This window comes from Ascaphus truei, chromosome 3 (genome assembly GCF_040206685.1).
Source record: "Ascaphus truei isolate aAscTru1 chromosome 3, aAscTru1.hap1, whole genome shotgun sequence".
NCBI lineage: Eukaryota > Metazoa > Chordata > Amphibia > Anura > Ascaphidae > Ascaphus > Ascaphus truei.
In genome coordinates, this window is record NC_134485.1 from 419,538,202 (window position 1) to 419,554,902 (window position 16,701).

Below are 16,701 nucleotides of genomic sequence, written 5' to 3' on the forward strand. Positions count from 1 at the left end.
GCTTGCTGGGGTTCTGTGTGTTGTTTGTTAACTTCTCTATTTATAACTGCAGTTTGAGACACTGCCAGGTTGCAGAAGAGAACAATAAATACTCTTTAGTGATGTTTCCATTGTGTCACAGCTGCTGTTAGACTTTAAATAGTCTAGAACAGGGGTGCGCAAACTGGGGGGGTGCAGCGGTAACAGAAGCCCCACGCTCTTCCCCAAGGCATTTAAATTAAATGCCGGGGGACGCGCGAGGCCTCTGTAACTCACTTACCTTGATTCAGCCGGCTTCAGGCAACGCGTTACCATGGCAACACAGCTTAAAATGATGCCGCTGGGTCATGTGACGTGATGTCACATGACACCGGCGCAAAGGTAAAGGGGGGGGCGGCGAGCACTGGAGGACATCAGGCAGGGGGGCGTAGCACCAAAAGTTTGCGCACACCTGGTCTAGAACAGAGGTTCACAACTCCCGTTCTCAAGGAGAACTAGCAGTGCAGGTTCTTAAGGCTCATTAGCATATATGGCCCAATCATTTTGACGGAACCACCGGCGCTCAAGCAGGGGTACGCTTAACACCTGCACTGTTAGCGGTCTTTGAGGACTTGAGTTGGGAACCTCTGGTCTAGAACAGAAAAAGAAACCAGGGACCATCACCAGTAACACAACTCTTCTGTATATGAGTTTATCCCATTCTGCAGAGGACAGACCAGCAATACGTTGCATTGCAAGGCCAGCAGGCAAGTGACCCAACTAAGATTGTATTGATAATGCACAATGAATGAACACTCAGCTAAATTAAACTGAAAGCCTCTATATATGAGGCTTGAGTGCGTTTCCTATGTCATCCAAAACTGGCAATTAGATTCTACTTCGCCATGACTACTTTCTAGTTTGACTTTTAAACGTCCTTCTGAGACGCTGAAGGAATAATTAAAAGCCCCAGTCTTAGTTGTGTACATACAGTAGCACAATGACACCTCTGTCTCTGAATGCATATCAGCTCGACACATGCTAACGAGCTACTAGCAGCTTCCTACACAAGCATTCCACTCTCACCAGAACACACCATGATTTCACTGAGCTGTTGCAACTCACATGAAGGACATGTTGCTAAATCTTGGCTTTATACATTTAATTTGTGTGTGCAGAATAACCAACTCACAGGGGATATTCTGGAGAATCTGCCAGCTGCAAAACAAGGACAAAACTGGGGCAAAAATCAGTGGCAGATTTATCAAAGTCAAAAATCCCAGAGCTTTCAACATCACTCCGTGTCTTTGATTAAAGGGGTAAGGTTATTTGTGTCAATTTTGTAGCTTGGGAGACTTTGAGAAATAATGAAGAAGCCCATATTGTATTGGACAAAATGTGTGCATAAAAGCTCGATTTGGTCTATTTTACAAAGTTTTGGGCTGCAAAACCTGGGCAAAAAAAAAATGTATAATAGTGAAAATCTCTCCCCTGCTGTTAATAATTTTGGTCCTGTTATTTGCACCATTGATAAAAATTTAAGTAAATAAGGCAGCTGGCCCCAATAGCATACATTCAAGAGTTTTTAAGGAGTTAAGTTCAGTAATAGCCAAAACATTACATTTAATATTCAAGGACTCCATTTCCACAGGCTCAGTTCCACAGGATTGGCGTAAAGCAGATGTGGTGCCTATATTTAAAAAGGGAGCTAGATCACAACCGGGGAATTACAGACCTGTAAGCCTGACTTCAATAGTGGGGAAGTTACTTGAAGGTTTAGTACGGGATAATATTCAGGAATATCTAATGGATAAAAAAAAATATTATTCATAGTCAGCATGGGTTTATGAAGGATAGATCAGGGGAGCGCAAACTTTTGCAACTGCGCCCCCGTCTTGCCTGCCTCGGTGCTCGCGCATCCCCCAACCTTGGAGCTGCGTCAAATGACGCTGCGTGGTCATGTGACATCACATCCCGTGACTCATGATGTCATTTGACGCGTGTGACGTCATGGCACATGACCCCGCTGCATCATTTGATGCCGCGTTGCCATGGCGACGCGTCACAGAGCGTCTGAATCATGGTAAGGAGAGAGTTGCAGAGGCCTCACGCAATCCACTGGCATTTAATTTAAATTCCTTAGGGAACAGCGCGGGGCCTCTGCAACTGTCCGCGCCCCCCCAGAAAAATCTCACGACCCCACATTTTGCGCACCCCTGGGATAGATCATGCCAAACTAAGCTTATTTGTTTCTTTGAGGAGGTAAGTAGGAATTTAGACCAGGGTAATGCAGTTGACGTGGTTTATTTACATTTTGCAAAAGCTTTTGATACAGTTCCACACGAGGTTAGTGTACAAAATAAAGCAAATTGGACTCCTGGATTGGAAACTGGTTGAAGGACAGACAACAGAGAGTTGTAATAAATGGAACATTTTCAGGTTGGGCTAAAGAGTGGAGTACCTCAGGGATGGGTACTGGGACCCCTGCTTTTTAACTTGTTTATTAATGACCTTGAGGTTGGGATCGAGAGCAAAGCCTCCATCTTTGCTGATAGCAGATGATTATGTATGTATGTCTTCATTTATATAGCGCCATTAATGTACATAGCGCTTCACAGTAGTAATACATGTGAGAATCATATAAATAGCTTTATGTATCAGGTGTATAGTGTTAGTCACGGAGGTACTCATATGCTTCATTAAGCAGGTGTGTTTTAAGGGGGATCTTAAAGGTGAATAGAGAGGGTTCTAGGCGGGTATTGAGGGGAAGTGCATTCCAGAGGTGTGGGGCAGTCAGTGCGAAAGGTTTAAGGCAGAGAGGGCTTTAGATACAAAGGGGGTAGAGAGAAGACATCCTTGAGTGGAACGCAACAGTCGGGATGGTGCATAGCGAGAAATTAGGGCTGAGATGTAAGGAGGGGCAGAAGAGTGTAAAGTTTTAAAAGTGAGGAGGAGAATTGAATGTGAGATGCGGGATTTGATAGGAAGCCAGGAGAGGGATTTCAGCAGGGAAGGCGCTGAGACAGATTTAGGAAAGAGTAGAGTGATTCTGGCAGCATCGTTTAGGATAGATTGTAGGGGAGACAGGAAGGCCGGACAGCAGGAGGTTACAGTAATCGAGACGGTAGAGAATGAGGGCCTGAGTCAGAGTTTTAGCAGTAGAGCAACAGAGGAAAGGGCGTATCTTTGTGATATTGCGGAGGAAAAAGTGACAGGTTTTAGAAACGTTTTGAATGTGAGAGGAGAAAGTGAGAGAGGAGTCGAGTGTGACCCCTAGGCATCATGCTTGCGCTACTGGGTGTATGACTGAACTTCCAACAGTAATGTGGAAGGAGGTAGTGGGGCCAGGTTTGGGAGGAAGTTTTTGGGAGGAGCTCTGTTTTTGCCATGTTAAGTTTAAGGCGGCGGAGGGCCATCTAGGATGATATTGCAGAGAGACATTCAGAAACGTTGGTCTGTACAGCAGGTGTAAGGTCAGGGGTCGAAAAGTAAATTTGTGTGTCGTCAGCATAGAGGTGATATTTGAACCCAAGAGATGTGATTAGGTCACCTAGAGAGAGTGTGTACAGAGAAAAGAGGGGAGGTCCCAGGACAGAGCCCTGGGGTATCCCCACAGAGAGGTCGATAGAGGAGGAGGAGGTGTTAGCAGAAGAGACACTGAAAGTATGATGGGAGAGGTAAGAGATGATCCAGGCTAGAGCTTTGTTACGAATGCCAAGAGTATGGAGAATGTGAAGGAGAAGAGGGTGGTCCACAGTATCAAATGCTGTAGAGAGGTCGAGTAATATGAGCAGAGTGTAATGACCTCTGTCTTTGGCAGTATGGAGGTCATTAGTTATTTTAGTGAGGGCTATTTCAGTAGAGTGAGCAGTGCGGAAGCCAGATTTTAGAGGGTGTTGAGAATTGAAGCAAGCGAGAGAATACAAGACGTTAAAGGAGTTTAGAGGCAAAAGGGAAGAGGGAGACAGGCCGATAGTTAGAAAAACAGGTAGGGTAAAGCTTGCTGTTTTTGAGTAATGGTATGACTGTTAGATGTTTGAAGGAGGAGGGAAAGATACCAGAGTAGAGGGAGGAGTTAAAAATGTGTGTGAGCATAGGGATTATAGTAGGAGCAAGAGGTTTTAGGAGATGGAGATGGGAGGGAATGGGGTCAAGAGGACAAGTGGTAGTTGGAGAAGAGGAGAACAGCTGTGCCACATCCTCCTCTGTAACAGCGGAAAAAGAGTCAAGGGAGGCAGGAGGAGAGTTGGGAAGATGTGGAGGATGGGAGGAGGAAACAGAGAGGATGTCCTGACATATGGATTCCACCTTTTCTTTGAAATAGTCAGCAAAGTCCTGAGGTGAGATGGAGGAGGAAGAAGAGGCAGCTGAGGATGGTCTGAGTAGGGAGTCAAAGACAGAGAAGAGTCGGCATGGGTTAGACTTGTGCGTGTTGATTAATTGAGCAAAAACGTGCAGAGACAGTTAGGAGGACATTTTGGTAAGTGCGTCTGCGAAGGATGTTGATCTAGGGAGTAATCCAATTACGATTATTTGGAGTCAGGAAGGAATTTATTTTTCCCCTTATGCAATATCATTCGATGATATTTCACTGGTGTTTTCTGTTTGCTTTGCTCTGGATACATATACTGCAAGTACAAATATAGGATAAAGTGTCTGTCATCTAAATTTAGCATAGGTTGAACTTGATGGATGTACAGTATGTCTTTTTTCAACCTCATCTACTATGTAACCATGTGTTACCCCAGTTGTGCAGGCTGGAGATGACACATAACCCCAACATATTAAATAGAGGAGTAATCAAAATATGTTCTGAATCTCACACTGCACAAACAAGCCAGGCTGGGACAGTTATCCTAAGACCGGAGGAGGAACTAGTCCGACCAATAGTGTTTGTCGGGCCCTCCAGCGGCTTCGCTCCTATCTCAATGATTCATCTCGCCAACACTCCCCTGCCTGACAATTTGGTCCTCTTCAACTCCCACATGTGTCTGATTCACAAGCCCTGGGCCCCGGGAAACCTCTTGGCCGACATGGAAATAAGTGTTGGACATAGTACAAAAACCTATATAATTGGAGTGACAGCTTGAGGTATATAGACATCAGAGGCGATGTATCCGTTCAGCCCCAATCCCTGCTTGTGTTTGTTTTACATCTGAAGCAGACGGTTAGCCAGGGATGTTTAAGCCATCTCAGACACATTTTTGGACACTAGTAAAAGGTGAACAAGTGATGCACAGTGACACCGCATTTAATATCATCCCGTTATGAAATATGTGTCTTGTAAATCCTACTTTCATATTGACATTTATAAACTTGCAAAGAATGGCTACTGTATGTATCGCGTGTCTCCTCAATGATACATACAGTATGGGGAAAAAACATTAAAGTGACAGTCCAAGCTGGCCATTTTTGTTGTTCAGTTTTTTATTTACATGGGATTGAAGCCGGGGGTCTCCGCAGCTGAACCCCACTAAGTTTATATCTGGAGACTCCCTGCTTCTGGAGATACAGACCTCCGTAGGTGGTGCCAGTAGCCCTTCCGCTTGGCTACTAGGGTTCACATAATGGCTGCTTTGCGATGTTCCCACGCCCTGTGGATCATTTGGAGTCTGTGATGTCATCCGGTGCAGCTTCCTATTGGCCCATGTGACACGGGAGCTTTAAACTTGCAGGAGATACTGGCACCCCACTCTGGAAGTAAGTATCTTTGGCAGCAAGGGGTCTATGGAGTGGAGATTAATGGGGTTCAGCTCAGAGGTCCCCCTGCTTCAGTCCAATGTAAAAAAAAAAGAGGCTTGATAGCTCCTTAAATACACTGAAGAAAAGAGAAGCGAGATACAAATCATGCTAAATGTGTCAGTTTTGTACCACAATTGCCCCATTGAGATAATAAAGAGTTAAACCAGCAAAGTGTTACCAGATACCTACGCTCTAGGGTTTGTACAGTTGCATATTATGATCAGAATTTTGTTATTCAATAAATTAGTTATAAACCAACCAATGAAAATAATTTCTCAAATAACAGGTAATATAAATATATATATATACATAAATATATATATATATATATATATATATATATATATATATATATATATATATATATATATATATATATATATACATGTTGAGGTATCAGTACCGTGTTAGCCGAGCTTCAATAATCAAAAAATAAATAGATGATACCGTTCTGTGGCTAACGAAATGCTTTTATTTGTGCGAGCTTTCGAGATACACTGATCTCTTCTTCCGGCGATGTTACAATGAATGAAGCAAGGATAACTTAAAAACAGTGTCTCTTGGAATGTTATCTGTGCTTGTCTACACAGCGGACACAATACAAATACCACACAAGAATCGGGAATACAAAATCAGAGGAGGGTTCACCTGTTCCTCCAGCAATGTCGTGTACCTCATCATGTGCATGAAATGCCCAGGGGGCTGCTACTACATAGGTGAGACAGGACAGGGGCTAAACAAGAGAATGAACCTGCATCGCCACAGCATCACACGCGGAACAAGAGACAGTCCTGTTGGCGAACATTTCTCTGACTCTGGCCATAAGATGAACGATCTGAGGGTTGCCATACTCAAAGGTAATCTTAAAACCCCGAAAGAGAGACGGTTGCATGAATACAAATTTATGCAACTGTTCGGGACACTTAGCAGTGGCCTAAACAGAGATCGAAATTTTATGAGTCATTACTGACACTAGCGAACTCTCTTCCCATCAGCGCTAAAGGCCATGTCTGTACATACTGTGCTATATGTATGCACACACAGCTGTCTCTCACACATACTAATACTCCTTATTTTTCCATCCATATACACCAATAGGGACCACATAGTATCCACACACACTTTTAGTTGTGCTACAAACTCTCACATTTCCACACCCACCCACACCATTTATATCCCTCTCACTCCACACACACCTTGTGTAGAGCACTGTTTATACTGTGGGCTCTCCATTCATTTTTATTCACACTGACACACATACACACTCTTTCTTCACTTGCTTTCAGTTACCCTTTGACACCTCTAGCCATAAAACACATCCACACGGGGGAAGGACAAGCACAGATAACATTCTAAGAGACACTGTTTTTAAGTTATCCTTGCTTCATTCATTGTAACATCGCCGGAAGAAGAGATCAGTGTATCTCGAAAGCTCGCACAAATAAAAGCATTTCGTTAGCCACAGAACGGTATCATCTATTTATTTTTTGATTATATATATATATGTATATGTATATGTAGGACTTAACCCCTCTAAGTCGCCAATGCTTGACATGTCTCTTGGGCAGCAAATGGAGTAATAATGATGAAATAATAATGGTTGCCTCCTGTTATTTTTTTGTAAAATATGGCAAACAACTCATTAAGTATGCAGCCCGCACCATCCACCTCAAATATATACCTTGGGTATTGTCATTGGCCTCCGGGCTGTGTATCACATTCATCCATTCTGACTGCAGCCTCTTTAGCAAGGTGTAGGCAAGTATAGGGTCCGCCACTGGGGTGTTGGGTACTTGGTGTAATGCGTGCACCTTCTCATAGAATCTGGAAGACATGAACAGAACAGGATTTGTTACCAAATGTCTTATTGTGCTTCTTTATCTGAAGTGTTGCTGGTGTCACTGTACTCTAAAGAAAACATTTATAGGCCTTAATTAGTAAAGCAGGGTGCCTATACCAGCCCATCTAAGGCCTCGGACATGGTGAAGGGAAGAGCGCTGGGCAGCGCTGCCGCTCATGCTCTCCTGCTCATGCTCTCCTGCGCTTGTGTGCCGGGTGGGAGGCGGACGGGAGGCGGGGCTGGAGGCGGAGCGGGAGGCGGGGCTAGTGCGCCACATCACCGACGTCACGGACTAAGCGCAGCTCGGCGCGGCTCAGGACGGTCTTTTTGACCATGTCCGAGGCCTACGTCACGCATGAATTAGATTGCCCTCCTATCAGGAATGAGGCCCTGTGAACTATAAGGTAAGACAGAACCTTACTCAGCCAGCAGTGTATGGGAATAGTAAAAGATGGGGGAGTGTCATTACGTTTAATTGTATTGAGCAACCCGAAACCAGATCCCATTAGGGAAAACGTGAGTTAAGGTAACACAGAACCGCAGACCATCCCTGCCATACCTGATATATTTTTGGGGTCGATGAGTATCCCTGCTGCTTCTAACCTAGACATGGGTTAATTTTTCTCAAATTTGAATCCACCTGAATATTTTATGCTATATTTGCAAATTTGTTATAAAAATATAAAAATAAATACAATGTTTGATTACTCTTAAATGCAAATTTCCAAAAAAATAAAAACAATTGCCGTTTGGGATAAAAAAAAAGGGTACATTTAATAAAAAACAAACAAATCTAGATAGAATGTTGACAACGCCAGGGATTCTGGGTAATGACATGCAGACTGAGCACTCACGGTGTGTCACATTTTGCTTCTAATCCACTTTAACATGGAGCCTGCCATTTCAGCACAGCATGGGTTAAAGAAGTGCGTGGCCAGTAACCCTACTCCCAGACAGCTGTTTAAATCTCTACTCTAACCAACAGTATTGTATTGTAGTGTATTGTATGTCTTTATTTATATAGCGCCATTAATGTACATAGCGCTTCACAGTAGTAATACATGTGGTAATCAAATAAATTACAGATAATATAAATAACAGATCATGGGAATAAGTGCATCAGACATAAAAGTAACATTTAGGAAGAGGAGTCCCTGCTCCGAGGAGCTTACAGTCTAATTGGTAGGTAGGTAGAACGTACAGAGACAGTAGGAGGGAGTTCTGGTAAGTGCATCTGCAGGGGGCCAAGATTTATGTATCATGTGTTCAGAATATCCACGGTGCTATTCATATGCTTCTTTAAGCAAGTGTGTCTTAAGTTGGGTCTTAAAGGTGGATAGAGAGGGTGCTAGTCGGGTTCTGAGGGGAAGGGCATTCCAGAGGTGTGAGGCAGTCAGTGAAAAAGGTTTAAGGCGGGAGAGGGCTTTAGATACAAAGGGGGTAGAAAGAAGACATCCTTGAGAAGAACGCAAGAGTCTGGATGGTGCATAACGAGAAATTAGGGCTGAGATGTAAGGAGGGGCAGAAGAGTGTAAAGCTTTAAAAGTGAGGAGAAGAATGGAGTGTGAGATGCAGGATTTGATCGGAAGCCAGGAGAGGGATTTCATGAGGGGAGATGCTGAGACAGATCTAGGAAAGAGTACAGTGATTCTGGCAGTCGAGCAACAGAGGAAAGGGCGTATCTTAGTTATATTGCGGAGGAAAAAGCGACAGGTTTTAGAAATGTTTTGAATGTGAGGGACGAATGTGAGAGAGGAGTCGAGTGTGACCCCTAGGCAGCGTGCTTGGACTACTGGGTGAATGATGGTAGTTCCAACAGTGATATTAAACTAAATCATTTCTCTCCAGAACTCTTCAAAGAGAGCAGGAGATAACAGCTGAACGTGCCGATGGAAACGACTATTGTCTGCAGACACAGAAATACTTTATAGCAGCGTTCACACAAACCTCAGCTCTCTCTTTGTTCGTAGGCAGGGACAGGCTCAACAGAACATGACCTACTAAGTTATACTGCGCCTACCGAGATAACCTTTTAATATTTTTAAGATCCAAGCAACCCACCAGTGCAATAATACATGTGCACCGTCACCGTGGCAATAATATGCAGTTCTTCAATGTGTTTCATGCCAGCATATTCGTAAAGCTTATGTAACATGCATGGGCGTCCGCGGGGGGGGGCAAGCGGGGGCGCTTGCCCCCCCCTGGATCCAGGGCCGCAAACAGGGGGGGCATAGGGGGGACAAAGGGTACTGCTTCCCGGGCCCCGTGGGTCAGGCCGGGCCCCCTGCGCGGCCAAGCAACAGTTAATTAAATAAATTTAAAAAAAAAAAGTTTTAAAAAATGGCGACGATTCCCCGCGGTCCCGGCGCGCATGCGCAGGGCAAGCAGGGCCCGCTTCCCCCCGCTCCCAAAGTGGGACGGAGGGGGAAGTACAAGCCAAGCTCCTCTGCGGCCCGCTCCCCCTCCCGCTCCCAACATGGGATGGAGGGGGAAGTACCAGCTCCGCTGCGGGCCGCTCCCCCTCCCGCTCCCAACGTGGGATGGAGGGGGAAGTACCAGCTCCGCTGCGGCCCGCTTCCCCCCCTTGGCCAGCTTCCCGCGCACCCACCTCCCACGTGCCCCCCGGCCCACCTCCCGTGGCCTTGCCCCCCCCGAGCCCACCTCCCGTGCCCCCCCCCCCCCGAGCCCTCCTCCCGCGCCCCCTCCCCAAACCCACCTCCCGTCCCTGGCAGCTGCCGCGGGGATATCGGGGGCAGAAGGGGATATCGGGGGCAGGAGGGGGAAGCGTCCGGCGACAAGCTGCACCCACCCGGTCAAGGTCAGTCACCATCACCCACTGTCACTGTCACCCACTGTCACCCAGTCACTGTCACTGTCACCCACTGTCACTGTCACCCACTGTCACCATAACCCACTGTCACTGTCATCCACTGTCACTGTTACCCACTGTTACCATTACCCACTGTCAATGTCAACCACTGTCACTGTCACCCACCCACTCACTGACTGTCACTCACCAAGTCACTGTCACCCACCCAGTCACTGTCAAGTCACTGTCCCACCCAGTCACTGTCACTCACTCAGTCACCCAGTCACTGTCAAACTGTCTCCCACCCACCCAGTCACTGTCTCCCACCCACCCAGTCACTGTCTCCCACCCACCCACTGTCTCCCACCCACCCAGTCACTGTCTCCCACCCACCCAGTCACTGTCTCCCACCCACCCACTGTCTCCCACCCACCCAGTCACTGTCTCCCACCCACCCAGTCACTGTCACCCACCCACCCAGTCACTGTCACCCACCCACCCAGTCACTGTCACCCACCCAGTCACTGTCACCCACCCAACCACCCAGTCACTCTCACCCAGTCACTCTCTCCCACCGTCATTCACCAACCCACATTAAACATTCACCCACCCACCCACTGTCATTCACCCACTGTCATTCACCCATCCACCCACTCACTCACTGTCATTCACCCACCCACCATCATTCATCCACCCACCCACCATCATTCATCCACCCACCGTCATTATCCCACCCACCCACCGTCATTCAACCGTCATTCACCCACCCACTGTCATTCACCCACCCACCCACTGTCATTCACCCACCCACTGTCATTCACCCACCCACTGTCATTCACCCACTCACCCACTGTCATTCTACTGTCATTCACCCACTCACCCACCCAGGCAGGCAGACACATGTCTTTTGTTGAAAATATAAAAATAAACAGGTTGCATTGTAATGTTTTATTCTGTATCACAATAAGAAAACAGTTAAGTAAAAGTTGCACTCTAAAAGATATTTTTTCGTGGTAGGTGCGCTATGGGTTCGGGGGGGGGGCGCTATGGGTCCCGGGGGGGGCCTGCTCCTTTCATTTGTCCTGGGCCCCATGATTTCTGTTGGCGGCTCTGCCTGGATCACTCGCAGTCCTGGGCTGTTTTTGGCATTTATGGTGCCGTACAGTACGTTTACGGCGCTATAAACGACAAAAACAGACTCTGGGTGGACCGGGACGGAGGTGGGTGGACCGGGACGGAGGTGGGTGGGTGCCCCTGGCGCCGCGGCAGGCAGCTAGTGGTAGGCTAGCCTATGCTGCTACGCAGGAGGAAGCGCAGCGCACTGTCATTGGTAGCACTCGGGAGTGATGCGGCTCTCATTGGTAACACTACCTACCAATGAGAGTAGCCTCACTCCCAAGTCGGGACCAATCTGTGCCGCAGCCGGGACCGCCATTGCGCTGTGGTTATAAATTATGCCCCCCCCCTGAAAAAATTTCTGCGGACGCCCATGGTAACATGGTCTGTATCTTTTGGCCTATCTCTCCTCCCTGTCATGTAACTCCTAGCAGTCTAGGCTTTGACAGGTTAAGCTATGGGCTTTTGACCACCCCTCATTCCCCTCTTATGAGTGACAAGTGTGGTGGTGACTCATGGCCTATGTCAGCCTATCTGGTATAGGTATAGACCATACCCCCGCCCATTTTGGTTCCTCCTAGGAGGGAGTGGCAAATTCAGTCAGTCCTGCTCTGGAGGAGTAAGAGAGCAGTAGAGCTGTGAGTCTCTCCCATGGCGGGATGAGAGTCTGATCCAACCCACAGATGCCCTGGAAGATCAGGGGCAATCACCATCCAGAGGCCTGGGACCTCTGAGACCCTGCACCGCTGTGAGGAAGAACTGCAGTAAATGCCAGCCAATAAAGACCCTTTTTCATTATACTCCTGTCTGTGACAGTTCCTGGGCAGGAGGGAGACGTGTGCAATAGTGGGGACTGATCTCTGAACACCCTGGAGCCCACTACGGCTGGAGGTTCTAAACACCAAGAGAATTACTACAGAGAAAGAACCTGAGCCTTTCCTGATCTCCATACCACCGCAGATCCAACTCAGCTCTCCTGATCCTAACAGGTATCCTCACCACACAACAGGTAGCAGAAGCTGTGTATCTCCCATTGGGGGGAGGGAGGGAGGGGGGTAACAGTACTACACTTACTTAGAACAATGATCAGATCGATTGCCTGGACGCATTCCATCTCTATGATCTGAGCTACGGAGGCGTCGGAAAGTAATCCCACCAGCCAGACTCATTGTATGATCCTTCTTAGTAAAGTGCAACATGACTTAACCTGTCTGCTGCCGGATGGCCTTTCTACGCATTGGAGAAATCGAGTACATAGAAATAATTAACCTTGTGTCGTGTTACAACCACAATAAAATATACTGCTTCACGTGAACACATGTGAGGCCAGGTCTTGGCACCTTATCAAAGGAAAGTGTAACCCAGAGCTCTCAATGTAAACGTGTAGTGTCCAACCAATGGGGCACTGTTCCCCCACCAGCCTCTCTCGCTGATTTGGAGTCAGTCTAATTGATTTTTTTGTATCATCAGCACTATAAATTATAGTGGAGTCTTACTGATAAACATCAGTCCATTTAATTTGGGAAAGAACCCTTATATCTCAAAGATTTTGGTCCTTGGAGATTGACAACAATGCATAGGTCAGACAGTGAGTACAGTGTCTTACTTAGAATTTTGCAGCCACAATGAGTCCCTGCCCTGTAGAGAGAACGGCTCCGGGAGAGGAAGTGACTTTACCCGTAGTCACAAGAAGAGCCGACACTGAGATTTCAACTGTGTTCATCCGCTTCAAAGGCAGTGAATGACATTACGCCTGAGCTGCTACTTCAGCCTCGGGGAAGGGGTTAAGAGTTCAAGGATTACTAATTAAGCCTGACTGATGGATTCTGAATATGAGTGTATGTTATAGAAGACTTTTGGGTACTCCTATTCCAACCTAATTTTCCCTGACATCAGACACCAGGAATCCTGTACCACAAATGAGGCTGATCCCAAAGCGATGATTTATCACACAGCCATAAAAGCTGGTTGCTTACCAGGCTAACAATATATCTCAATAGCGAAATAGATTGACTGCTACATGAAAATGTTACCCGATGAAAGACCCACGAGTGGTTTCAAAGCTTGTAACACAGGGGTTCTTAGCTCCAGCCCGTAAGACCCCCTAACAGATCAGGTTTTAAGGATATCCCGGCTTTATCACAGGTGCAGTGTAGGTGAGAGTGATAGGCTGAGGGGGATGTTAGGGAGATGGGAGCAGTGTAGGTGAGTGATGGGATGAGGGGGATGTTAGGGGGATGGGAGCAGTGTAGGTGAGTGATGGGAGGAGGGGGATGTTATGGTGATGGTTGCATTGTAGGTGAGTGATGGGAGGAGGGCCCCCAAATTCTTGGTGCAAAGTGGCCCCTGAGGGTCTTAATCCACCACTGATGGAAGCCAGTAAGCTTATGCCTGCCGTATTTCACAGATTTTGCAGCACAGCCTGGGTTAAAGAAGTGCATAGCCAGTAACCCTACTCACAGACATCTGTTTCAACCATTATTTATCAAAGTCTCCCAGACGCGAAATCAGGGGCAAAAGTCAAAAGTCAGCAACAGAGTTGTCAAAGTAAAAATTCCCATTGCTTTCTACAGGATTCTTATTCCTTGATGAAAATGGTTCTGTTTTATGCACTGGTTTTATGAACTGGTTTTGCCCGACTTTTACAGCGGGAAGACTAAATAAACCCAGTGACCTCTTCACCTCTAACCATAAAGCACAATTATCACACAGATAACAGTAAATACAAGAACCCGCTTGTCATAAACAAATGTTTGTCTTTAGAATAAGGCTCGGTCCCCGGTGGCACGGCTGTGCGTGTAATGGCGTTCGCGCCGCACACAAGACACAGCCCTCTATGGGGCAGGCCCCAGTCGGCGTGTGCGCTCACAAGCCGCGGTGCGCGACTGTCCTGGCCAAAAGACAAGATTTTTGTCTTTTGGCACGGTGGCCGAGTATTGGTCACGTCACGGCAGCGGTTCTGCCAATGAGGGCGAACAAGCCGCATGACGTCATGGCTGCACCCCCGCCGTGCCCCTCCCCCCCCCCCCAACCCGTAGTTATCTCCTGCTCTTGTCCTGCAGCCCAACCACAGAACGCAGATCTCGGCTTTCACCCGCGCATGCGCGGCCAAGCGCACGGGCAGCAGTGAACGCTGGGGCTGTAGCCGTATGATTCAGCCTCCGGCTAATAACACCCTGCGTAAAAACTAACAGCTTAATGCAGAAGTGCCCTTTCCCTCTGCACTTTTAAATGTTAATTGAAGCAGTTAACTTTCTTGAAAACATTTTTTGACCCTCTCACCCTTCCCTTGAAAATGTACATTCTGGGGATTATTTAGTAAACTCTTCCAGCTGCAAAACTGGTGCAAAGTCTGTGCAAAATACATTGCAACAGATTCAAAGGAAAAACTCCCCTTGCTTTGAATGGGATTCCTTTTCTTTGATGGCTATGGCTTGGTGAGTGCACGGGTTTTGTCCTAGTGAATAACCCCCTCTGCCTTGAATAATGATGCTAAATTGACTACCTGCTTGTTTTTGAAGAAATAAAATACAAAGGGGACTGAGTGGCAGTTTTAGCGTGCGCACATACATGCTGCTTTGTGACCTACCATAAGCAGTGCGCTTACCTCTAATGTATGTTTCCATTAATAAATGCAATAATTACCTTTATTTGTTGCCATGATTGTATGGAACACATCTAATGATTAGAGAATATTGAACCACTGGATAGGAGAAAATGTTAATTAAAGATCTAACGATTTACTGTGTGTTTTTTTTCATTGCTGGGCGAGTGCAAAACTCCAACACGCCACTCTTTCACCATGTAAATACCTTGATGATGCTAGGAGCGCTATATGATGTACTGCGCGCGAACGCAGAGGTGCGTGCAGTGCGGCCGCACGAGGTCCTGTAGTATTTTTGTACTGTGTTCTAGCATTTTGCCCTTTTTTCCCCTCTCGTATAAAGTCCACAAAGGGTGTTATGTACCAATGTTTCCCCGGGTGCAAAACTAGAGCAAAAGGGAGCAAAAAAAAACCTGCACCATATTTTGCAGCGGCGAGGTTTTGATGCATAACTTCCATTGTTGACAATCCCCAAAAGGAGTCTACCGGCTGCAAACTGGGACACAATCTGATACATCTGGTGCTGCCCATTGCTCCAATTTGGTTACAGACTAGTGCAGGAGTGGCCAACTCCAGTCCTCAAGGGTCACCAACAGGTCAGGTTGTATGGATATCTCTGCTTCAGCATAGGTGGCTCAGTCAGAATGACCGGGGTATTTGGCACCCAAGGCGAACCGTCAGCCACCCGCCCGTTCCCCCCCAATTCCCCTCCCCAGAATCTTTTGTATGACGGTTGGACTTGCCCGAAACAATCCTCTCTCTCTCCCCCCCCCCTCTCTCTCCCCCTTATTCCGTTTTGCACCCCCCTCCCCCTCCATTTTTGCACTCCCCCCTCCACTGATCTGAATAGCAGTTCCTACAGCAGTGGAGAGGCAGAGGAGAGCAGCCTGCTCTGCTCCAAACCTCTGCTGCTGCCCCCCCTCCCCAAACTGGTGCCATCCTAGACAATCGCCGTGGTTGCTCTGGTTCTAAGAATGACTGACTGTGCACAGTGACAACAACGCACACACTGGCAGTGACACATATACACATGTACTGACTGTGACATACACACAGACACACACTGTGACAGTTACACACACTGACACATATTCTTACAGTGACAGACATGCACACAGACACACACTGTGACAGATACACACACTGACACATATTCTTACAGTGACAGACATGCACACAGACACACACTGTGACAGTTACACACACTGACACATCCCCGCATGGGGATGATCCTGGCGAGGAACTCCTCCGTGGTGCTCCACTCTGTACACTCATTCCAGATAGATACACGAGAGGGTTTCTGGCTGAACTCATCTTTATTGACACGGCAGGGCAGCTGCCCTCCACAAGGAGTATCTTCAGCCACTCATCTTGCCCGTGCTCCCTTTAGTTAGGTATGTCACCTAGATCAGGGATTCACTATTCCCGCAGGAATCACTGTCCTGTGCCAGGTCCCTGGACACAGCCTCCCATGGAGTTACTATAACATAACTGACACTCTGATAGAAACTGAACTCCTGCCTCAGCTCTGACAAGAGCTGAACTCTTCCTCCTCTCAGCAGAACCTTCTAGCAACTCTAAACTATTAGACACAGTGCTGTGCCTTATGTAAGCTCCTGAGGCTGACACACC

The 16,701-nt window shown here is 47.1% G+C and overlaps 1 protein-coding gene and 1 long non-coding RNA gene across 4 annotated transcripts in view; one reads left to right on the forward strand and one right to left on the reverse strand.

Annotated features, from left to right (window-relative positions):
• Positions 1 to 16,701, reverse strand: part of P4HA3 (prolyl 4-hydroxylase subunit alpha 3) — a 73,729-nt gene that overhangs the window by 45,104 nt on the left and 11,924 nt on the right. For 2 of the 3 annotated variants that reach the window (XM_075592753.1, XM_075592754.1), the window contains exon 2: positions 7,382 to 7,524. In XM_075592753.1, the coding sequence (XP_075448868.1) occupies positions 7,382 to 7,524 (143 nt within the window). Of the gene's footprint in view, positions 1 to 7,381; positions 7,525 to 7,657; positions 7,744 to 16,701 lie in introns of those variants that run through there. The other variant, XM_075592755.1, reaches the window with a different exon arrangement.
• On the forward strand, positions 7,834 to 15,208 carry LOC142490440 (uncharacterized). Its single transcript, XR_012800054.1, has 2 exons — positions 7,834 to 7,944; positions 9,389 to 15,208. It is a non-coding gene; the product is annotated as an uncharacterized LOC142490440 (long non-coding RNA).